At 40.5% G+C, this 22,227-nt stretch overlaps 1 protein-coding gene across 1 annotated transcript in view; it reads left to right on the plus strand.

The window, feature by feature from the left end:
* The window catches only part of SERPINI1 (serpin family I member 1), a 229,498-nt gene that overhangs the window by 59,239 nt on the left and 148,032 nt on the right, over positions 1-22,227 (plus strand). The window contains exon 2 of the mRNA XM_053710113.1: positions 13,749-14,011. Within this exon, the coding sequence (XP_053566088.1) occupies positions 13,762-14,011 (250 nt within the window). The 5' untranslated portion in view covers positions 13,749-13,761. The remainder of the gene's footprint in view (positions 1-13,748; positions 14,012-22,227) is intronic.

Below are 22,227 nucleotides of genomic sequence, written 5' to 3' on the forward strand. Positions count from 1 at the left end.
GAGAGCTCAAAAGAGAGGGAGGGAGAGAGAGTTTAAAAGAGAGGGGGAGAGAGAGTTTAAAAGAGAGGGGGAGAGAGAGTGCACAAAAGAGGGGGAGAGAACGCAAAAAAGAGGGGGAGAGAGAGAGCAAAAAAGAGGGGGAGAGAGAGAGAGAGCAAAAGAGAGGGGGAGGTAGAGAGAGAGCGCAAAATAGGGGAGAGAGCGAGCAAAAGAGGTGGGAGAGAGAGAGCACAAGAGGGGGGAGAGAGAGCAAAAAAGGGGAGAGAGAGAGAGCAAAAGAGGGGGGAGAGAGAGAACTCAAAAGAGAGGGGGGAGAGAGAGGGAGCAAGGGTTGGAACCGCTGTACCTAAAAAATTGGCCCGTGTACACGGGCTTTAGGACTAGTATATTATGATTCACTGTATTTTTGTTTTTATTTTATCACTGTTTTGTGGGAGGTTTTGGTTATTCTTGGATTGTAATTTGTTTATATCGTTACACTTTTGTATAAAGGATCCCAAGAGAACAACATTAGTTTGAAAATAGAAGTGAAGTTAAGTGTCTTAAAAAAAAAACATGCTCTGTCTAAATCATACATGTTCCATTTTTACTTTCCTATCCCTTTACTACTCATTACTATTGGTCATCATCAAAGGGACAGTCAACACCAGAAATGTTGTTGTTTAAAAAGGTAGATCATCCCTTTATTACCCTTTCCCCAGTTTTGCATAACCAGCCGAGTTATATTAATACACATTTTACCTCTGTAATTACCTTGTATCTAAGCCTTTGCAAACTACCCCCTTATTTCAGTTCTTTTGACAGACTTGCATTTTTAGCAAATCAGTTTTGACTCCTAGGAGCTTCACGTGCCTGAGCTTAATGTTATCTATATGAAACCCACAAACTAACGCCCTCTAGTGGTGAAAAACTGTCAAAATGCTTTCAGGTTAGAGGCGGCATTCAAGGTCTAAGAAATGAGCATATGAACCTCCTAGATTTAGCTTTCAACTAAGAATACCAAGAGAACAAAGCAAAATTGGTAATAAAAGTAAACTGGAAAGTTGTTGAAAATTACATGCCCTATGTGAATCATGAAAGTTTTCTCCAACATTGGTGTGTCCGGTCCACGGCGTCATCCATAACTTGTGGGAATATTCTCCTCCCCAACAGGAAATGGCAAAGAGCACAGCAAAAGCTGTCCATATAGTCCCTCCCAGGCTCCGCCCCCCCCAGTCATTCTCTTTGCCGCTCTGAACAAGTAGCATCTCCACGGAGATGGTGAAGAGTATGTGGTGTTTAGTTGTAGTTTTTATTCTACTATCAAGAGTTTGTTATTTTAAAATAGTGCTGGTATGTACTATTTGCTCTGAAACAGAAAAAGATGAAGAGTTCTGTTTGTGAGAGGAGTATGATTTTAGCAGCAGTAACTAAAATCGATTGCTGTTCCCACACAGGACTGTTGAGATGAGATAAATTCAGTTGGGGGGAGCAGTTGGCAGACTTTTCTGCTTAAGGTATGACTAGCCATATTTCTAACAAGACTGTGTAATGCTGGAAGGCTGTCATTTTTCCCCTCATGGGGATCGGTAAGCCATTTTCTTAGTCTCAAACAGAATAAAGGGCTTAATATGGGCTATAAAACTGGTAGACACTTTTATGGGCTAGATCGATTGCTTTATTTAGGCATTTTATACAGTTTGATGTTGAAATTCACACTTTATAACTTTGTGGAACGTTTTTTTACGTCAGGCACTGGTTTAGACACCTTCTCAGTCAGGAAGGGCCTTCTCTGTAGTAGGCAGAGCCTCATTTTCGCGCCATTACTGCGCAGTTACTTTTGAGAGCAATACATGCAGCTGCATGTGTGTGGGTCTGGAATTAGTTGAAAAGGTTCCTAGAAGGCTTCATTTGGTATCGTATACTCCCCTGGGTTTGGTGAAGTCGCAGCAAAGGCTGGGGCTGAGACTGTAAGGGGGTTAAAGCTCCGGTTTCCACATTTTAAGGGTTAACAGCCTGAAATTTGGGGTGCAATGCTTTGAATGCTTTATGACACTGTGGTGAAAATTTGGTTAAAATTGAACAATTCCTTCATAGTTTTTCACATATTCAGTAATAAAGTGTGCCCTGTTTAAAATGTAAAGAGACGGTAACGGTTTTGTTTTAAAACGGTTTTTGTACTTAATTGACAAGTTTAAGCCTGTTTAACATGTCTGTGCCTTCAGATAGACTATGTTCTGTATGTATGGAAGCCAAAGTGTCTCCCCCTTCAAATATGTGTGATAATTGTGCCATAGCGTCCAAACAAAGTAAGGACAGTACTGCCACAGATAGTAAAGTTGCCCAAGATGATTCATCAGATGATGATGTCTAGTTCTACATCATCTCCTTCTGTGTCTACACCAGTTTTGCCCACGCAGGAGACCCCTAGTACTTCTAGCGCGCCAATGCTTGTTACTATGCAACAATTGACAGCAGTAATGGATAACTCCATAGCAAATATTTTATCCAAAATGCCTGCATTTCAGAGAAAGCGCGATTGCTCTGTTTTAAACACTGTAGAGCAGGAGGGCGCTGATGATAATTGCTCTGTCATACCCTCACACCAATCTGAAGGGGCTATGAGGGAGGTTTTGTCAGATGGGGAAATTTCTGATTCAGGAAGAATTTCTCAGCAGGCAGAATCTGATGTTGTGACATTTAAATTTAAATTAGAGCATCTCCGCGCACTGCTTAAGGAGGTGCTATCTACTCTGGATGATTGTGACAACTTGGTCATCCCAGAAAAATTGTGCAAGATGGACAAGTTCCTAGAGGTCCCGGTGCACCCCGACGCTTTTCCAATACCCAAGCGGGTGGCGGACATAGTGAATAAGGAGTGGGAGAAGCCTGGCATACCTTTTGTCCCTCCTCCTATATTTAAGAAATTATTTCCTATGGTCGACCCCAGAAAGGACTTATGGCAAACAGTCCCTAAGGTCGAGGGGGCAGTTTCTACACTAGCCAAACGCACGACCATTCCTATTGAGGACAATTGTGCTATCAAAGATCCTATGGATAAAAAATTGGAGGGTTTGCTTAAAAAGATTTTTGTACAGCAAGGTTACCTCCTTCAACCTATTTCGTGTATTATTACTGTCACTACAGCAGCGTGGTTCTGGTTCGAAGAACTAGAAAAGTCGCTCAGTAGAGAGACTCCGTATGAGGAGGTTATGGACAGAATTCACACACTTAAGTTAGCTAATTCCTTTATTTTAGATGCCGCTTTGCAGTTAGCTAGATTAGCGGCGAAAAATTCAGGGTTTGCAATTGTGGCGCGCAGAGCGCTCTGGCTAAAGTCTTGGTCAGCGGATGTATCTTCCAAGACAAAATTGCTTAATATCCCTTTCAAAGGTAAGACCCTCTTTGGGCCAGAATTGAAAGAGATTATTTCAGATATCACTGGGGGTAAGGGTCATGCCCTCCTACAAGATAGGCCTTTCAAGGCTAAGAATAAGTCCAATTTTCGTTCCTTTCGCAATTTCAGGAACGGACCGGCCTCCAACTCTGCAACCTCTAGACAAGAGGTTAATGCTTCCCAGACCAAACTAGCTTGGAAACCGATGCAAGGCTGGAACAAGGGTAAACAGGCCAAGAAACCTGCTGCTGCTACCAAGACAGCATGAAGGGGTAGCTCCCGATCCGGGACCGGATCTAGTAGGGGGCAGACTCTCTCTCTCTTTGCTTAGGCCTGGGCAAGAGATGTTCAGGATCCCTGGGCACTAGAAATAGTCTCTCAGGGTTATCTTCTAGAATTCAAGGAACTACCCCCAAGGGGAAGATTCCACATCTCTCGTTTATCTTCAAACCAAATAAAGAGACAGGCATTCTTACATTGTGTAGAGGACCTGTTAAAAATGGGAGTGTTACACCCAATTCCAACTGTGGAACAAGGACTGGGGTTTTACTCAAATCTGTTTGTAGTTCCCACAAAAGAGGGAACCTTCAGACCAATTCTGGATTTAAAGATTCTAAACAAATTTCTCAGAGTGCCATCGTTCAAAATGGAAACTATTCGAACAATTCTACCTACAATCCAGGAGGGTCAATTTATGACTACCGTGGATCTAAAGGATGCGTATCTACATATTCCTATCCACAAAGATCATCATCAGTTCCTAAGGTTCGCCTTTCTGGACAAACATTACCAGTTTGTGGCTCTCCCATTCTGGCTAGCCACTGCTCCAAGGATTTTCACAAAGGTACTCGGGTCCCTTCTAGCGGTTTTAAGACAAAGGGGCATTGCAGTGGCACCTTACTTGGACAACATTCTAATACAAGCGTCGTCTCTTTCAAAGGCAAAGGCTCACACAGACATCGTTCTGGCCTTTCTCAGATCTCACGAGTGGAAGGTGAACATAGAAAAGAGTTCCCTGTCTCCGTCAACAAGAGTTCCCTTCTTGGGGACAATAATAGATTCTTTAGAAATGAAGATTTTCCTGACAGAGGTCAGAAAGTCAAAGCTTCTAAACGCTTGTCAAGTTCTTCACTCTGTTCTACGGCCTTCCATAGCTCAGTGCATGGAAGTAGTAGGGTTGATGGTTGCAGCAATGGACATAGTTCCTTTTGCGCGAATTCATCTAAGACCATTACAACTGTGCATGCTCAAACAGTGGAATGGGGACTATACAGACTTGTCTCCAGTGATTCAAGTAGATCAGAAGACCAGAGACTCACTCCGTTGGTGGCTGACCCAGGATCACCTGTCCCAGGGAATGAGCTTCCGCAGACCAGAGTGGGTCATCGTCACGACCGACGCCAGTCTATTAGGCTGGGGCGCGTTCTGGGATTCCCTGAAAGCTCAGGGTCTATGGTCCAGGGAAGAGTCTCTTCTCCCGATAAACATTCTGGAACTGAGAGCGATATTCAATGCTCTCAGGGCTTGGCCTAAACTAGCAAAGGCCAGATTCATAAGATTCCAATCAGACAACATGACGACTGTTGCTTACATCAATCATCAGGGGGAACAAGGAGTTCCCTGGCGATGAGAGAGGTGACCAAAATCATCAAATGGGCGGAGGATCACTCCTGCCACCTATCTGCGATCCACATCCCAGGAGTGGAAAACTGGGAGGCGGATTATCTGAGTCGTCAGACCTTCCATCCGGGGGAGTGGGAACTCCACCCGGAGGTATTTGCCCAATTGACCCAATTATGGGGCATTCCAGACATGGATCTGATGGCGTCTCGTCAGAAATTCAAGGTTCCTTGCTACGGGTCCAGATCCAGGGATCCCAAGGCGACTCTAGTGGATGCATTATTGGCGCCTTGGACCTTCAACCTAGCTTATGCGTTTCCACCGTTCCCTCTCATTCCCAGGCTGGTATCCAGGATCAAACAGGAGAAGGCCTCAGTGATTTTGATAGCTCTTGCGTGGCCACGCAGGACTTGGTATGCAGACCTGGTGAATATGTCATCGGCTCCACCATGGAAGCTACCTTTGAGACAGGATCTTCTAGTACAAGGTCCATTCGAACATCTTTCTCCAACGGTGTGTCCGGTCCACGGCCCGCCCTGGTTTTTTAATCAGGTTTGATAAATTTCTTTCTTTAACTACAGTCACCACGGCACCCTATAGTTTCTCCTTTTTTTTTTCTCCTGTCCGTCGGTCGAATGACTGGGGGGGCGGAGCCTGGGAGGGACTATATGGACAGCTTTTGCTGTGCTCTTTGCCATTTCCTATTGGGGAGGAGAATATTCCCACAAGTTATGGATGACGCCGTGGACCGGACACACCGTTGGAGAAAGTAATTTATCAGGTAAGCATAAATTCTTTTTTTTTTTAGTTTTTTTACTTGACTGTCCCTTTAACTATTAGATCAGGCTGATGATTGTATTGCTTCTTTCTGATAGGGTTGTAAAACGGTCTGTACCACTTCCCACATACAGAACTCTAGAGTCAATTTAGATTATTCTTTTCTTGTTGTTTTAAACTTTAAAGGAATAGGAAAGTCTAAATTTTAATTTTTCATGGTTCAAATAGAACATTTTATTTTTAAGAGACTTTTCAATTTACATCCATTATCAAATGTACTTATGTTCTCTTTGTGCCATTTGTTGAAAAGCATACCCAGGTCAGATCAGAAGCAGTAATGCACTATTGGAAGCTAGTCAGTGATTGGTCGCTACACGCACATGGCTCTTGTCATTGGCAGACCATATGTATTCAGCTAGCTCCCTGCAGTGCATTGCTGAGCTACAGCTGACTTTAACTGTTTGATTATGCCCTTTGCTGGGGTTAAACACACACAGAATTGTGTTATTGTGTTTTTATTCCAAAATTCTGTGTCTGTGTGGAATTAAACACTAGGTATTATTATATATTACACCGTTATCCTTTTATGTAAATTATCACACTGCTAATTTTTGCAGTGAGTTTGTTCTACTTAAAGGGACAGTAAAGTTAAAATTAATGGAGCATTAAACACCAATTCTAAGCTGCAGGATAACTTACCTTTATATCTGCGAAAAATTTTGCAATGAATAATGCAGCTTTATTTAGTCAAATTAGCACATTGTTTGTTTTATGTTTTTCCCCACTCATTTCCCTGTCCCCCAGAACAATAGAAAACTTGCTAACCAATCACAAACTAATACACAGATATAGCATGAGCTCTGTGTGCAGTAAAGGAAATAGAGTAGGGTAGCCTGCCTGCTTCTATTCCCATAAGGTGTATTAGCGCTGATTCAGCTTAGTTACTCACTAACACTTTATTTAGCAGCAGGTGGCCCTCGGTTTACAACGGTTCAATTTGCACCGTTTCAGAATAACAACCTTTTTTTCAGTCATGTGACTGCTATTGAAAAGCATTGAGAATCAGTGCATTGATTAAAATAGCCAGTAGGTGTAGCTGTCCACTTGTGTTGCCGCAACGATATGCAAGCTGAAATTAATCAGTTTAACCAGACCTGAGCTATCGAGCAGCTTCCTGTCTATAAATCAGTCCAGATTGGAATGCATAGAAAGAACTGTTTGCAGAAAAATGCAAGTAAAGTCTGTGTTGTGTGATTATTTTATTAGGTTTACAATGCTGTTTAGCAAATGTTTTTGTTCATTTAACTTATTTTAATTATATATTCTGTGTTGTGTGATTATTTTATCAGGTTTATAATGCTGTTAAGCATTTAAATTCTTAATTTCAAAGCTTTAAAAATAATGTATTAGGTGTTACTTATGACAATTTTGATAGGGGCCTGGAACCTAACTCCCTCACTTGCACTTCCCATTGACTTACATTATAAACTGGGTTTCAATTTACAACGGTTTTGATTTGCAACCATTTCTTCTGGAACCTTACCCCGGCATAAACTGAGGGCTACCTGTATTGAAACAGAAACTGATCCAAAATTTGTATATACAGGTAGCCCTCAGTTTACGCCGGGGTTAGGTTCCAGAAGGAATGGTTGTAAATCAAAACCGTTGTAAATTGAAACCCAGTTTATAATGTAAGTCAATGGGAAGTGAGGGAGAGAGGTTCCAGGCCCCTCTCAAAATTGTCATAAGTAACACCTAATACATTATTTTTAAAGCTTTGAAATGAAGACTTTAAATGCTAAACAGTATTATAAACCTAATAAAATAATCACACAACACAGAATATATAATTAAACTAAGTTAAATGAACAAAAACATTTGCTAAACAGCATTATAAACCTAATAAAATAATCAATACAACACAGATTTCACTTGCATTTTTCTGCAAACAGTTCTTTCTATGTATTCCAATCTGGACTGATTTATAGACATAAATATCTTGTTCCTTTGAAATCTGCTCGATAGCTCAGGTCTGGTTAAACTGATTAATTTCAGCTTGCTTGGCTTTGCTGCAACACAAGCGGACAGCTCCACCTACTGGCTATTTTAATAAATGCACTGCTTCTCAATGCTTTTCAATAGCAGTCACATGACTGGAAAAAAAAGGTTGTTATTCTGAAACAGTGTAAATTGAACCGTTGTAAAACGAGGGCCACCTGTATTTTTTTTTTATCTAAATGGTATTAGCAACTTTGTATTAGTTTAAATTTTTTTCTGCAATTTGTTGAGACTTATGTTTTATTTTGGAATATAAATTATCTTGTTGCTCTGTTATAAAGCTCCTGGTATTTTCTTCTCATTTATAAATAAATACAAACTATAGATTGCATAAATGCTGGAGCTGAAAAATGTTGCTGAATATACATTTGATTTTTAAAAGTCATATTAATATAATTTTTTTACAGGAAATATCTTTTTAATGAATACTTAACTGTTTATATTTTTGACTGCTGTAAAGATACTGTTAGGTTATAAAGCAGGGGTTGACATATCTGTTTAAAATTTAGGAACCAGTTAGAATATTTAGGACCCAGAAATACTTTTAGGAGCCAGACAGTTGTATTTGTATAACCTTACATGGAAAATAACCCCAAAACATAGGAGCCATGGGTAAAATTCTGGGAGCCAGTGGCTCTCTGGCTCCTGGGTTTGTCGAGCCCTGTAAAAAATGGGAATTCTACTTTACTTTAAAAATGATCATTGTGGTGTTTTTATAGATTAATAATACAGATTGTGATATAAGCTATTCAGTCCGAAGCACTTTATTAGTTATGTGCATTTGGATTCTTTGTTAGCATTCGAATGCAGAAGTTGGCAGCTGCTCATGGAGTTCGACTCTTTTCAGATCTGGGTTCCTTTTGCAACACACTAAGATCTGTAGAAATCCAGATATTAGTGTGTTGCACTTTAACAAGAAGGAATTCGGCTCAGAAAAGAGAGATAAACGCCACGAGCGGCCGCATTCTTCCAAAATCTGAATGCTAACTAAGAATCTGAATGCACATACCTACTTTTTTATTCTTCAATATTTATAGTCTAGGACTTAAAGGGACATTAAACCCAATAATTTTCTTTCATAAGACAGAGAGAGCATACAATTTTAAGAAAGTTTCCAATGTACTTCTATTATCACATTTACTTTTGTTTTCATGGTATTCTTTGTTGAAAAGAAAAACCTAGATAAGCCGTGTTCATGTTTGGAAGACCATATTGCACCAGTTTTTTACAAGATTGTTTTTGTGCACTATATTGCAGCAGTCCGCTCACTGTAATAAAAAGCATGTTTGCAACACTGCTACCTTATAGTACTACAGACACTTACACGCTCCTAAGCCTACCTATCCTCTTTTTGGCAAAGGATGCCAAGAAAACAAAGTCCATTTGATAAGAGAAGCATATTGGAAAGTTATGATATTCTGTCTAAATCAGCTCTTGAGCTTTATTTTTGTTAGTTCCTTACGCCTAGATTTAGAGTTCTGCGGCCAAAGGGGTGCGTTAGCTACGCGTGCTTTTTTCTGGCCGCACCTTTTAAATACCGCTGGTATTGAGAGTTCACAGAATGGCTGCGTTAGGCTCCAAAAAAGGAGCGTAGAGCATATTTAACGCAACTTCAACTCTCGATACCAGCGGTGCTTACGGACGCGGCCAGCTTCAAAAACGTGCTCATGCACGATTCCCCCTTAGAAAACAACGGGGCTGTTTGAGCTGAAATAAAACCTAACACCTGCAAAAAAGCCGCGTTCAGCTCCTAACGCAGCCCCATTGTTTGCTATGGGGAAACACTTCCTACGTCTGCACCGAACACTCTAACATGTACCCCGAGTCTAAACACCCCTAACCTTACACTTATTAACCCCTATTCTGCCGCCCCCGCTATCGCTGACACCTGCATATTATTATTAACCCCTAATCTGCCGCTCCGTAAACCGCCGCTACTTCCATTATCCCTATGTACCCCTAATCTGCTGCCCCTAACACCGCCGACCCCTATATTATGTTTATTAACCCCAAATCTGCCCCCCACAACGTCGCCTACACTTATTAACCCCTAATCCGCCTCACTAACCCTATAATAAATAGTATTAACCCCTAATCTGCCCTCCCTAACATCGCCGACACCTAACTTCAAACATTAACCCCTAATCTGCCGACTGGAGCTCACCGCTATTCTAATAAATGTATTAACCCCTAAAGCTAAGTCTAACCCTAACACTAACACCCCCCTAAGTTAAATATAATTTAAATCTAACGAAATAAATTAACTCTTATTAAATAAATTATTCCTATTTAAAGCTAAATACTTACCTGTAAAATAAATCCTAATATAGCTACAATATAAATTATAATTATATTATAACTATTTTAGGATTTATATTTATTTTACAGGTAACTATTTATTTTAACCAGGTACAATAGCTATTAAATAGTTAAGAACTATTTAATAGCTAAAATAGTTAAAATAATTACACATTTACCTGTAAAATAAATCCTAACCTAAGTTACAATTAAACCTAACACTACACTATCAATAAATAAATTAAATAAAATACCTACAATTAAACCTACTACTACACTATCAATAAAGGAATTAAATACAATACCTACAAATAACTACAATTAAATAAACTAACTAAAGTACAAAAAATAAAAAAGAACTAAGTTACAAACAATAAAAAAATATTTACAAACATTAGAAAAATATTACAACAATTTTAAACTAATTACTCTAAGCCCCCTAATAAAATAACAAAGACCCCCAAAATAAAAAAATGCCCTACCCTATTCTAAATTTAAAAAGTTCAAAGCTCTTTTACCTTACCAGCCCTGAACAGGGCCCTTTGCGGGGCATGCCCCAAGAAATTCAGCTCTTTTGCCTGTAAAAAAACACATACAATACCCCCCCCCAACATTACAACCCACCACCCACATACCCCTAATCTAACCAAAACCCCCCTTAAATAAACCTAACACTAAGCCCCTGAAGATCTTCCTACCTTATCTTCACCTCACCGGGTATCACCGATCGGTCCTGGCTCCAAAATCTTCATCCAACCCAAGCGGGGGCTGGCGATCCATAATCCTGCGGCTGAAGAGGTCCAGAATAGGCTCCAAAGTCTTGATCCTATCCGGGAAGAAGAGGCGATCCAGACCGGCAACCATCTTGATCCAAGCGGCATCTTCTATCTTCATCCGATAAGGAACGGCTCCATCGTGAAGACCTCCAGCGCGGACCAATCTTCTTCCAACGACGTCCAACTGAAGAATGACGGTTCCTTTAAGGGACGTCATCCAAGATGGCGTCCCTCGAATTCCGATTGGCTGATAGGATTCTATCAGCCAATAGGAATTAAGGTAGGAAAATTCTGATTGGCTGATGGAATCAGCCAATCAGAATCAAGTTCAATCTGATTGGCTGATCCGATCAGCCAATCAGATTGAGCTCACATTCTATTGGCTGATCGAACAGCCAATAGAATGCAATCTCAATCTGATTGGCTGATCGGATCAGCCAATCGGATTGAACTTGATTCTGATTGGCTGATTCCATCAGCCAATCAGAATATTCCTACCTTAATTCCGATTGGCTGATAGAATCATATCAGCCAATCGGAATTCAAGGGATGCCATCTTGGATGACGTCATTTAAAGGAACCTTCATTCTTCAGTTGGACGTAGAAACGAAGAGGATGGATCCGCGCCGGAGGTCTTCAAGATCAGCCGCTCGTCATCCGATGGAACAACATAGAAGATGCGGCTTGGATGAAGATGTTTGCCGGTCCGGATGTCCTCTTCTGCCCGGATAGGATGAAGATTTCTTCCCGAAGATGGACTTCTTCATTTGCCGCTTGGATCCAGACTTCAGCCGGAGGATGGACGTCACTCTTCAGCCCCTGCTTGGGCTTGGATGAAGATTTCGGAGGCTCTTCTGGACAGATCGGGACCCGGTGTGGTGACGACAAGGTAGGGAGATCTTCAGGGGCTTAGTGTTAGGTTTATTTAAGGGGGGTTTGTGTTAGATTAGGGGTATGTGGGTGGTGGGTTGTAATGTTGGGGGGGGGGGGTATTGTATGTGTTTTTTTACAGGCAAAAGAGCTGAATTTCTTGGGGCATGCCCCGCAAAGGGCCCTGTTCAGGGCTGGTAAGGTAAAAGAGCTTTGAACTTTTTTAATTTAGAATACGGTAGGGCATTTTTTTATTTTGGGGGGCTTTGTTATTTTATTAGGGGGCTTAGAGTAGGTGTAATTAGTTTAAAATTGTTGTAATATTTTTCTAATGTTTGTAAATATTTTATTATTTTTTGTAACTTAGTTCTTTTTTATTTTATTTGTACTTTAGTTAGTTTATTTAATTGTAGTTATTTGTAGGTATTGTATTTAATTTATTGATAGTGTAGTGTTAGGTTTAATTGTAGGTAATTGTAGGTATTTTATTTAATTTATTTATTGATAGTGTAGTGTTAGGTTTAATTGTAGGTAATTGTAGGTATTTTATTTAATTTATTTATTGATAGTGTAGTGTTAGGTTTAATTGTAACTTAGGTTAGGATTTATTTTACAGGTAATTTTGTAATTATTTTAACTATTTTAGCTATTAAATAGTTCTTAACTATTTAATAGCTATTGTACCTGGTTAAAATAAATACAAAGTTACCTGTAAAATAAATATAAATCCTAAAATAGCTATAATATAATTATAATTTATATTGTAGCTATATTAGGGTTTATTTTACAGGTAAGTATTTAGCTTTAAATAGGAATAATTTATTTAATAAGAGTTAATTTATTTTGTTAGATTTAAATTATATTTAACTTAGGGGGGTGTTAGTGTTAGGGTTAGACTTAGCTTTAGGGGTTAATCCGTTTATTACAGTAGCGGCGAGATTCGGTCGGCAGATTAGGGGTTAATAATTGAAGTTAGGTGTCGGCAATGTTAGGGAGGGCAGATTAGGGGTTAATACTATTTATTATAGGGTTATTGAGGCGGGAGTGAGGCGGATTAGCGGTTAATAACTTTATTATAGTAGCGGTGTGGTCCGCTTGGCAGATTAGGGGTTAATAAGTATAGGCAGGTGGAGGCGACGTTGAGGGGGGCAGATTAGGGGTTAATAAATATAATATAGGGGTCGGCGGTGTTAGGGGCAGCAGATTAGGGGTACATAAGGATAACGTAGGTAGCGGCGCTTTGCGGTCGGCAGATTAGGGGTTAATTATTGTAGGTAGCTGGCGGCGACATTGTGGGGGGCAGGTTAGGGGTTAATAAATATAATATAGGGGTCGGCGGTGTTAGGGGTAGCAGATTAGGGGTACATAAGTATAACTTAGGTGGCGGTCGGCAGATTACGGGTTAAAAAAATTTAATAGAGTGGCGGCGATGTGGGGGGACCTCGGTTTAGGGGTACATAGGTAGTTTATGGGTGTTAGTGTACTTTAGAGCACAGTAGTTAAGGGCTTTATAAACCGGCGTTAGCCCAGAACTACTGACTTTTTTCTGCGGCTGGAGTTTTGTCGTTAGAATTCTAACGCTCACTTCAGCCACAACTCTAAATACCGGAGTTAGAAAGATCCCATTGAAAAGATAGGATACGCAATTGACGTAAGGGGATCTGCGGTATGGAAATGTCGCGGCTGAAAAGTGAGCGTTAGACCCTTTCCTGACTGACTCTAAATACCAGAGGGCGGTAAAAACCAGCGTTAGGAGCCTCTAACGCTGGTTTTCACGGCTACCGCCCAACTCTAAATCTAGGCCTTAGTGTTCTAGCTGATTCTGTAGTTTCCTAATAGATTTGTCATTCCCTGATCTATTCTCTGAGGTGTTAGCTTTGAAACTTGTAAATGTGTAATTGCAATTTAAATATGAATATGTATATATGTCTGTTTATATTCAGTTCATTTTAATTCTTTGTCATTTTCTGTAGGATACACTCTACAATGCATCCCCTTGGCCTGATTTCTTTACTGATGCTACATGCGTTAGTTCTCAGTGCAAGTATCCATGATGAGACCATAACTGAGCTCTCTGTTAAGGTCTACCATGAACTAAGAGCCATAAAGGAAGATGAAAATATCTTCTTCTCACCCTTAAGCATCGCTATTGCAGTGGGAATGATTGAGTTGGGGGCACGTGGTTCCAGCCTGAAAGAAATCCGTCATGCACTGGGATATGACAAACTGAAAAATGGTACTTGTGAAACCTCTGTATTTTTATACCTGTAGATTGTAACCATAGTGGCTGCTTTGATTGGGTAAAATTGCCTTAAAGGGACATAATAGTCAGAATATGAATGCTTTTTAATTTTGAATAGAGGCATCTTTGCATCACATGCATATTATGTGTTTACCCCGCACCAAAGGTGGAAACACACAGGGAAAGTCCTACTCAATTGCTTTCTGCCTTGCAGCTCCCGAGCAGGATACATCTCGTTATTGGTTAGGTCATTGGACTGCTGCTTATGATTGGTTGTCTGGTTGTGTTGCCTGCTGTGGAGCTGCAAGTCTTGTAGCTCCCCAGCTCAACTTTACCTTTTGTAAGGGTTAAGCACATTATTTATTTTGTAAAGGAGAGTTTAATGTCAACATAATGACCTTTATTGCTGCTTTCACACTCCCCCATGGCCTAGTATTGTATGGATAGATGAGAAATAGTGTGTGGTATATTACACTCCCATTTGATATAGCACCCTTATTGGTGCAGAAAAAGCAGGCTGGAATCAAACAGTCACCCAGCAGACTAACCTCAGGTGTTTAATCAGCAATCTGTAGGTGGTGTAAAGAAGCAAACAAAAACGCCAATATGGTCTAGTACTGTATGAATAAGTGAGAGGTGGTAGAGCACCTCTCTTGGTGTATTAGGGGCAGGCTGGAGTCAAACAGTCACCCAGCAGACTGACCTCCGGTGTAGCAGAAAACTCCAAAGGGTCAGGAAACCAAGATGTAGATGAGAATAAAAAAGTATGGCAGCAAGTGGTAAGTGTATAAACTTACTTTATTAAAATGAGTAAAAACCATCAACTCGTTTCTCAGCCAACCGGTGGCTGTTTCGTGATTAAGCCTGATGAAAACAGCCACCGGTTGACTGCCTCTAATGCACCAAGAGAGGTGGTCTACCATATGTTTTTTTACACCATCTCTCACTTATTCAGACAGTACTGACCCATATTGGCGTTTTTGTTTGTTTCTTTACACCACCTACAGATTGATGATTATACACCGGAGGTCAGTCTGATGGGTGACTGATTCCAGCCTGCTTTTTCTGCACCAATAGGGGTGCTATACCAAATGTGAGTATAATATACCACACACTATTTCTCATCTATCCATACAATACTAGGCCATGTGGCGCTTCTGTCTCTTTATGTTGCCTACAGATTATTCATCCTGGATCGCGGCCTTGATCCACATACAAACTTCTTATTGAAGCAAAGCCTCTATCATTACAACACAAATGAGGATGATGTGCATTGCTTTTAGCAGAAAAAGGAGTAAACTTACATATGCCATATATGTTAATCATATTAAATTAGTCCTTGGGATTTAAAGAGATACAAAACCCACATTTTTTCTTTCATGATTTAAAAAGGACATGCAACTTTCTAATGTACTCCCATTATCAACTGTTTTTCTGCTAAACCAAAAATGGGCTGGCTCCTAAGCTTATATTCCTGCTTTTTCAAATAAAGATATAAAGAGATCAAAGAAAAAGTAATAGGGAGTAAATTAGAAAGTTGTTTAAAATTGCATGCTCTATCTGAATCATGAAAGAAAAAATGTGGGTTTCCTATCCATTTAACACCTGTTCACCAGTAGGAGGCGAAAATGCTCAACACACCAAGAGCTTTTAGTGCCTCCTAGTTCCCTGTACCTCTCAGTCTTTTATCTTTTTCTCCACAGGGGTTGGTAAAGAATTGAGGTGCTCCAGTCTTCTTCTCTGGAAGTTTTTTTTAACCCATTATTCCACTTTTTGAGAGCTAAGACAAGAAGAAAGGTGTATAGGGGGATATTAAGGCTGTAAGTCTCCTGCAGGAGTTTTTGTCAGCAGACTGCTAGAGGTGATGTGGGACTGGCTGTTTTGCTTTGTTGTTGTACTCCTATGAACAATCCTCTGCCATTTTATACAGTACTGGGAGAGATCTATACTGAAAGCAGAAAAGGTGCAGATGGGTAAGCAGTAGAGTGAGTGTCTGTCAGGTAAGTTTGTACACTAACAAAGCCCACAGATTATTAGAAAGTACATTTTTTTTTTTATATATCATATCCAGAGGGCTCTCTTTGTCACAGGTGATCAGATTGTTTTGTAAAAATGTGCCCATGTTTAAACACACAATACTTAAGTATTCTGATGCTTTCTCTGGACATCATTTGATAAGCAGGTTCTGGGGACAAATAGACAATATATTTTCATTGTAGCAAAACTAGTCAGTAAGTCTTCATTACTTGTAGAGTATATTTAGGATTTTCCACAACTCATGGATAGCATTGTGCAGCAACACTTTTTCTGGTGGTACAAGCATTTCAAAAAAGTTTGAAAAACAGCACACCTGTCTCTTGGTCTGTGGGGCACAGAATATAGGACCTGCCACATCCAAATTGCAATCCAATAGAAAACGAAAGGGTATTCTAGCCTCCAAAGTTAAAAAAGACCTTTATTTTTTCACATGGGGTCCATAAAGAAAGAAAATACAACGTTTAAGGCCTGCTATAGGCCCTTAGTCATGACTAAGCCATGCGTCTCTATCTCACAGAACACTAAGATCAAGTTACAAGCAGCATGTAAAAATCTTCAGACAAGGTCTGTCTTCGGTAGCTCTGTGTATGAAGGTGATAGGCTTAATGGTAGCAGCAACAGATGCTCTCCTCTTTGCTTTGTTTTCACTTGTGTCCCCTTCAGCTCAGCATGCTGAAACAATGAAGTGGCGATTTATACTCTCCTCTCTCAAACAATTAATTTATTTATCATTTTCAGTCAGACATTCCCTCTCCTCTTGGTGGCTTTCAGATTAGAATTTCTCTCAAGAAATGTCTTTTCTATGTCTAGGACAATAATTATCACAGACACAAGTCTCTTATGTTGGGGTTCTTAGAAGTCACAGGGAGTTTTGTTTCCTCAGGATGTTGGGTTACAAATCAATGTTCTAGAGCTTTGTGCAAACTTCAGAGGCTTTCAGTCTCTTCTCAAGGGAGAACCCTACATTCACTTTCAGTCAGACAATAGCACAGCGAAAGCCTACATCAATCAGGGTTTTGCAATCCTTTAGCAATGAAGGATGTATCACAAACTCTATCCTGTGCAATCTTAGAAGTTCACATTATAGGAGTCCACAGTTGGGAGGCAGACCATTTGAATCATCAGTCTCTCTTTATTCAGGGGAGTGGTCCCTCAATCAGGAGATGTTTTAACAAATTAGTTTGTTGTTTGGGTCTCCCAGACATAAATTTAATAGGTTTGCGCCATAACCCCAAACTTCTCAGATATGGTGCAAGGTTTTGAGATCCACAAGCAGACCTTATTGATACTCTGGCAGTTCCTTGGGCCATTCACTTAGTTTGTTTCCTCCAATTATCCTTCTTCTGACAGTACTAGCTTGTCACGGATTGCTCTAGCATGGTCACACAGAAATTTGTATGCAGAGCTGGTTTAAAAGTCCAGTGCTCTTCCATGGCATCTTCCACTTTGTCAAGATCTATTGTCTCATTGACCCTTTTTTCATTAAAATCTCCAGTCTTTGCGTTTAATAGCTTTGAGATTGAACAGTTAATTCTTTCTCAGAGAGGTTTCTCAGATCTGTTGATACACTTTCAAGCTTGTAAATCGTACCTGGAAGATATACCATAAAGAAATGAAGCTTTATCTTTCATGGTGTGGTGAGAGTAGTTTGCATTTATCTTCTTTCAAAGTTCCTAGAAGGATGGTTTGGAAAAGGGATTGTCAGGATTTATACCTAAGGTAGTCTCTTCAGAGAACAGTAGTCAAGACATTGTATTTCCTTCCTTATGTCCAAATCCAGAAATGTAAATAGAACATATCTTAATAATCTGGGCGTAGTTGGAATTCTAAACTGTTTAGCAGCTTGCAAATAATATTTCTCTTACTAGGTGTATTCAGTCCACGGATTCATCCTTACTTGTGGGATATTCTCAATCCCTACAGAAAGTGGCAAAGAGAGCACACAGCAAAGCTGTCCATATAGCTCCCCTCAGGCTCCGCCCCCCAGTCATTCTCTTTGCCGCTCTAACAAGTCTCCACGGGAGGGTAAAGAGTTTGTGGTGTTAGATTTGTAGTTTTTATTTCTTCAATCAAGAGTTTGTTATTTTAAAATAGTGCCGGTTTGTACTATTTACTCTGAGGCAGAAAGTGATGAAGATTTCTGCTGAGAGGAAAACGATTTTAGCATGTTGTAACTAAAATCCATTGCTGTTCCCACACAGGACTGTTGAGTACCGGAGAACTTCAGTTGGGGGGAACAGTTTGCAGGCTTAACTGCTTAAAGGGACATTATACACTCATTTTTTCTTTGCATAAATGTTTTGTAGATGATCTATTTATATAGCCCATAAAGGTTTTTTTTTTTTTTAAATGTTTAGTTTTGCTTATTTTTTAATAACATTGCTCTGATTTTCAGACTCCTAACCAAGCCCCAAAGTTTTATGTGAATACTGTCAGCTACCTTCTCCAGCTTGCTCCTGCTTGTGTAAATGGTCTTTTCATATGCAAAAGAAGGGGGAGTGGGGGAGTGTCTTATTTTCCACTTGCAGTGGGCTTTCCAGCTACCTTTCCAACGGAGCTAAAACTGAGCGCTTCTAAGTACGTTTTTAAACAGTTTTATACTGGATTTTTATATCAGTATCTGTGCATATTATTCTTTATAGTAGTGTCTATTACATGCAGTTATATGAAAATGAGTGTATGCTCAGTCATTTATTTCTAACAAGACCTGGTAATGCTAGAAGACTGACAGAAATCCCCATGAGGGAAGGTAAGCCATTTTCTGAAACACAGTATAGAAGGATGGCTTCAGTTAAGGGCTTAAAGGGACATTATACACTCATTTTTTCTTTGCATAAATGTTTTGTAGATAATCTATTTATATAGCCCATAAAGTTTTTTTTTTTTTTAATTAATGTATAGTTTTGCTTATTTTTAAATAACATTGCTCTGATTTTCAGACTCCTAACCAAGCCCCAAAGTTTTATGTGAATGCGCTCGACTACCTACTCCAGCTTGCTCCTGTTTGTGTAAAGGGTCTTTTCATATGCAAAAGAAGTGGGAGGGGGGGGAGTGTCTTATTTGCCACTTACAGTGGGCTTTCTAGCTACCTTTTCAACAGAGGTAAACTGACAGCTTCCAAGTAAGTTTTTAAACAGTTTTATACTGAATTTTTATATCAGTATCTGTGCATATTATTCTTTATAGTAGTGTCTATTACATGCAGTTATATGAAAATGAGTGTATACTGTCCCTTTAAATACTGGTAGACACTGTGATGGGCTAAATCGATTATTTTATTAATGGAATATTATATTTATTTAAGTGTTTGAAACGTTGTAAACACTTTGTGGGGTTTTTTATTTCGCCTGGCATATTATCAGACGCCTAGTCTGACTCAGGAAGGCCCCATAACTCTGGACTGAAGAGGGAGGGGGCCTCATTTTCGCGCCTCAGTTGCGCAGTTGATTTTCAAGACAGCTCATGCAGCTTCATGTGTAGAGTCCTGAGAGTGCAGGAGGACATCAAGGAGGCTTATATTTCTGCTACAAATAACCCTACGGGAAGGTAGGGCCGCAGCAAAGACTGTGGCACTGTGCTGTAGTGTGTTAAACCGGTTTTGAAAATTTGTGTGCAATCATTTCAAAGCATTAGGATCATGTGGTGAAAATTTCATAAAGATCGGATGTTTTTTAGTGATTTGGAAAAAAAGTGTGTGCTTTTTATTATTTAAAGACACAGTAACGTTTTTTCAAAAAGTGATTTTTTCTGTATTGTAGTGCTGTATAACTCTGTCAAACATGTCTGAGACTTCAGATAGACCTTGTTCTTTATGTTTAAAAGCCATGGCGGTACCCCCATTGCATTTATGTGTAAAGTGTGCTAAAACATCTAAGCATTTTAAAGACCATCGAGTGAAACTTAAAAATGTAGCCCAAGATGATTCTTTAACAGAGGGTAATGAGGATAGTCCTTCTTCCTCTCCCCATGTGTTGACACCAGTTACACCCGCGCAAGTGATGCCTAGTACTACTAGCGCATTGGCCCCTATTACTTTACAACAATTAGCAGCAGTAATGGATAATTCTCTTGCAGCATTTTTATCTAAACTGCCAGTTTTTCCAAGGAAGCGTGATTGCTCAGTTTTAAATACAGAGGATGAGTAATCAGACGCTTTGGATAATTTATCTGTAGTACCCTCACAAAACTCAGAAGTAGCAGTGAGGGAAGGTCTGTCTGAGGGAGAAATTTCTAAAACAGGAAAAGTTTCTCAGCGGGAAGATTCAGATTCCTTAGCGTTTAAATTTAAGCTGGAACACCTCCGTGTTCTGCTTAAGGAGGTTTTAGCTACGCTGGATGATTGTGACCCCATGGTGGTCCCAGAAAAATTGTGTAAGATGGACAGGTTTTTAGAGGTCCCTGTTTACACTGAGGCATTTCCGATCCCAAAGAGGGTGGCGGATATTGGGACTAGGGAGTGGGAGAGACCAGGTGTACCCTTTGTTCTCCCCCCTATCTTTAAGAAAATGTTCCCCATAAACGACCCCAGGCGGGACGAGTGGCAGACGGTCCCTAAGGTAGAGGGGGCTGTTTCAACACTTGCTAAGCGTACAACTATACCAATAGAGGACAGTTGTGCTTTCAAAGATCCTATGGATAAAAAATTGGAAGGATTGCTGAAGAAAATTTTTGTTCAGCAAGGTTTTCTACTTCAACCAATTGCCTGCATAATTCCTGTAACTACTGCAGCGGCTTTTTGGTTCGAGGCCCTGGAGGAGTCGCTCCAGAGGGAGACTTCATACAATGAGGTCATGGATAGAATTCATGCTCTAAAGCTGGCTAATTCTTTTATCACTGATGCCGCTTTCCAGTTAGCTAAACTAGCGGTGAAAAACCCAGGTTTTGCCCAGGCTTTGCCATCATGGCGTGAAGAGCGCTTTGGCTCAAATCATGGTCGGCGGATGTGTCGTCCAAAACAAAACTGTTAAATATTCCCTTCAAGGGGAAGACCCTTTTCCAGAGCTGAAAGAAATTATTTCAGATATCACTGGGGACAAGGGTCATGCCCTTCCACAAGATAGGCCGTTTAAGGCCAAAAACAAGGCTAATTTTCGCTCCTTTCGCAACTTCAGGAGCGGACCTGCTGCAACCTCTGCTGTCGCAAAGCAAGATAACGCTTCCCAGCCCAAAGCAACCTGGAAACCCTTGCAGGGCTGGAATAAGGGTAAACAGGCCAAGAAGCCTGCTCCTGCTACCAAGACAGCATAAAGGGGTAGCCCCCGATCCGGGACCGGATCTAGTAGGGGGCAGACTTTCTCTCTTTGCACAGGCTTGGGCAAGAGATGTTCTGGATCCCTGGGCATTAGAAATAGTTGCTCAGGAGTACCTTCTAGAATTCAAGGATTCTCCCCCAGGGGGAAGGTTCCACATTTCTCGTTTGTCTTCAGACCAAACAAAGAAACAGGCGTTCTTACGCTGTGTAGAAGATCTCCTAAAAATGGGAGAAATATACCCAGTTCCAATTGCAGAACAAGGACTGGGCTTTTACTCAAACCTGTTCGTAGTTCCCAAAAAGGAGGGAACTTTCAGGCCAATCCTGGATCTAAAGATTCTAAACAAATTCCTCAGAGTTACATCTTTCAAGATGGAAACCATTCGGACAATCTTGCCCATGATCCAGGAAGGTCAGTATATGACTACCGTGGATCTAAAGGATGTGTACCTACATATTCCTATCCACAAAGATCACCATCAGTTCCTAAGGTTCGCCTTTCTGGACAAACATTACCAGTTCATGGCCCTTCCTTTCGGGTTGGCCACCGCTCCCAGAATTTTCACAAAGGTGCTAGGGTCCCTTCTGGCGGTGCTAAGACCACGGGGCATTGCAGTAGCACCTTACCTAGACGACATATTAATACAGGCGTCGTCTTTCCACAGAGCTAGGGCTCATACGGACATTGTTCTGGCCTTTCTAAGGTCTCACGGGTGGAAGGTGAACGTAGAAAAGAGTTCTCTGTCCCCGCTTACAAGGGTTCCCTTCCTGGGAACACTAATAGACTCGGTAGAAATTAAAATCTTTCTGACAGAGGTTAGGAAGTCCAAACTGTTGAACACCTGCCGAGTTCTTCATTCCATTCCTCGGCCTTCCGTGGCTCAGTGCATGGAGGTAATTGGTTTAATGGTGGCGGCAATGG

Source organism: Bombina bombina, chromosome 4 (genome assembly GCF_027579735.1).
Source record: "Bombina bombina isolate aBomBom1 chromosome 4, aBomBom1.pri, whole genome shotgun sequence".
In the NCBI taxonomy this organism is placed as follows: Eukaryota; Metazoa; Chordata; class Amphibia; order Anura; family Bombinatoridae; genus Bombina; species Bombina bombina.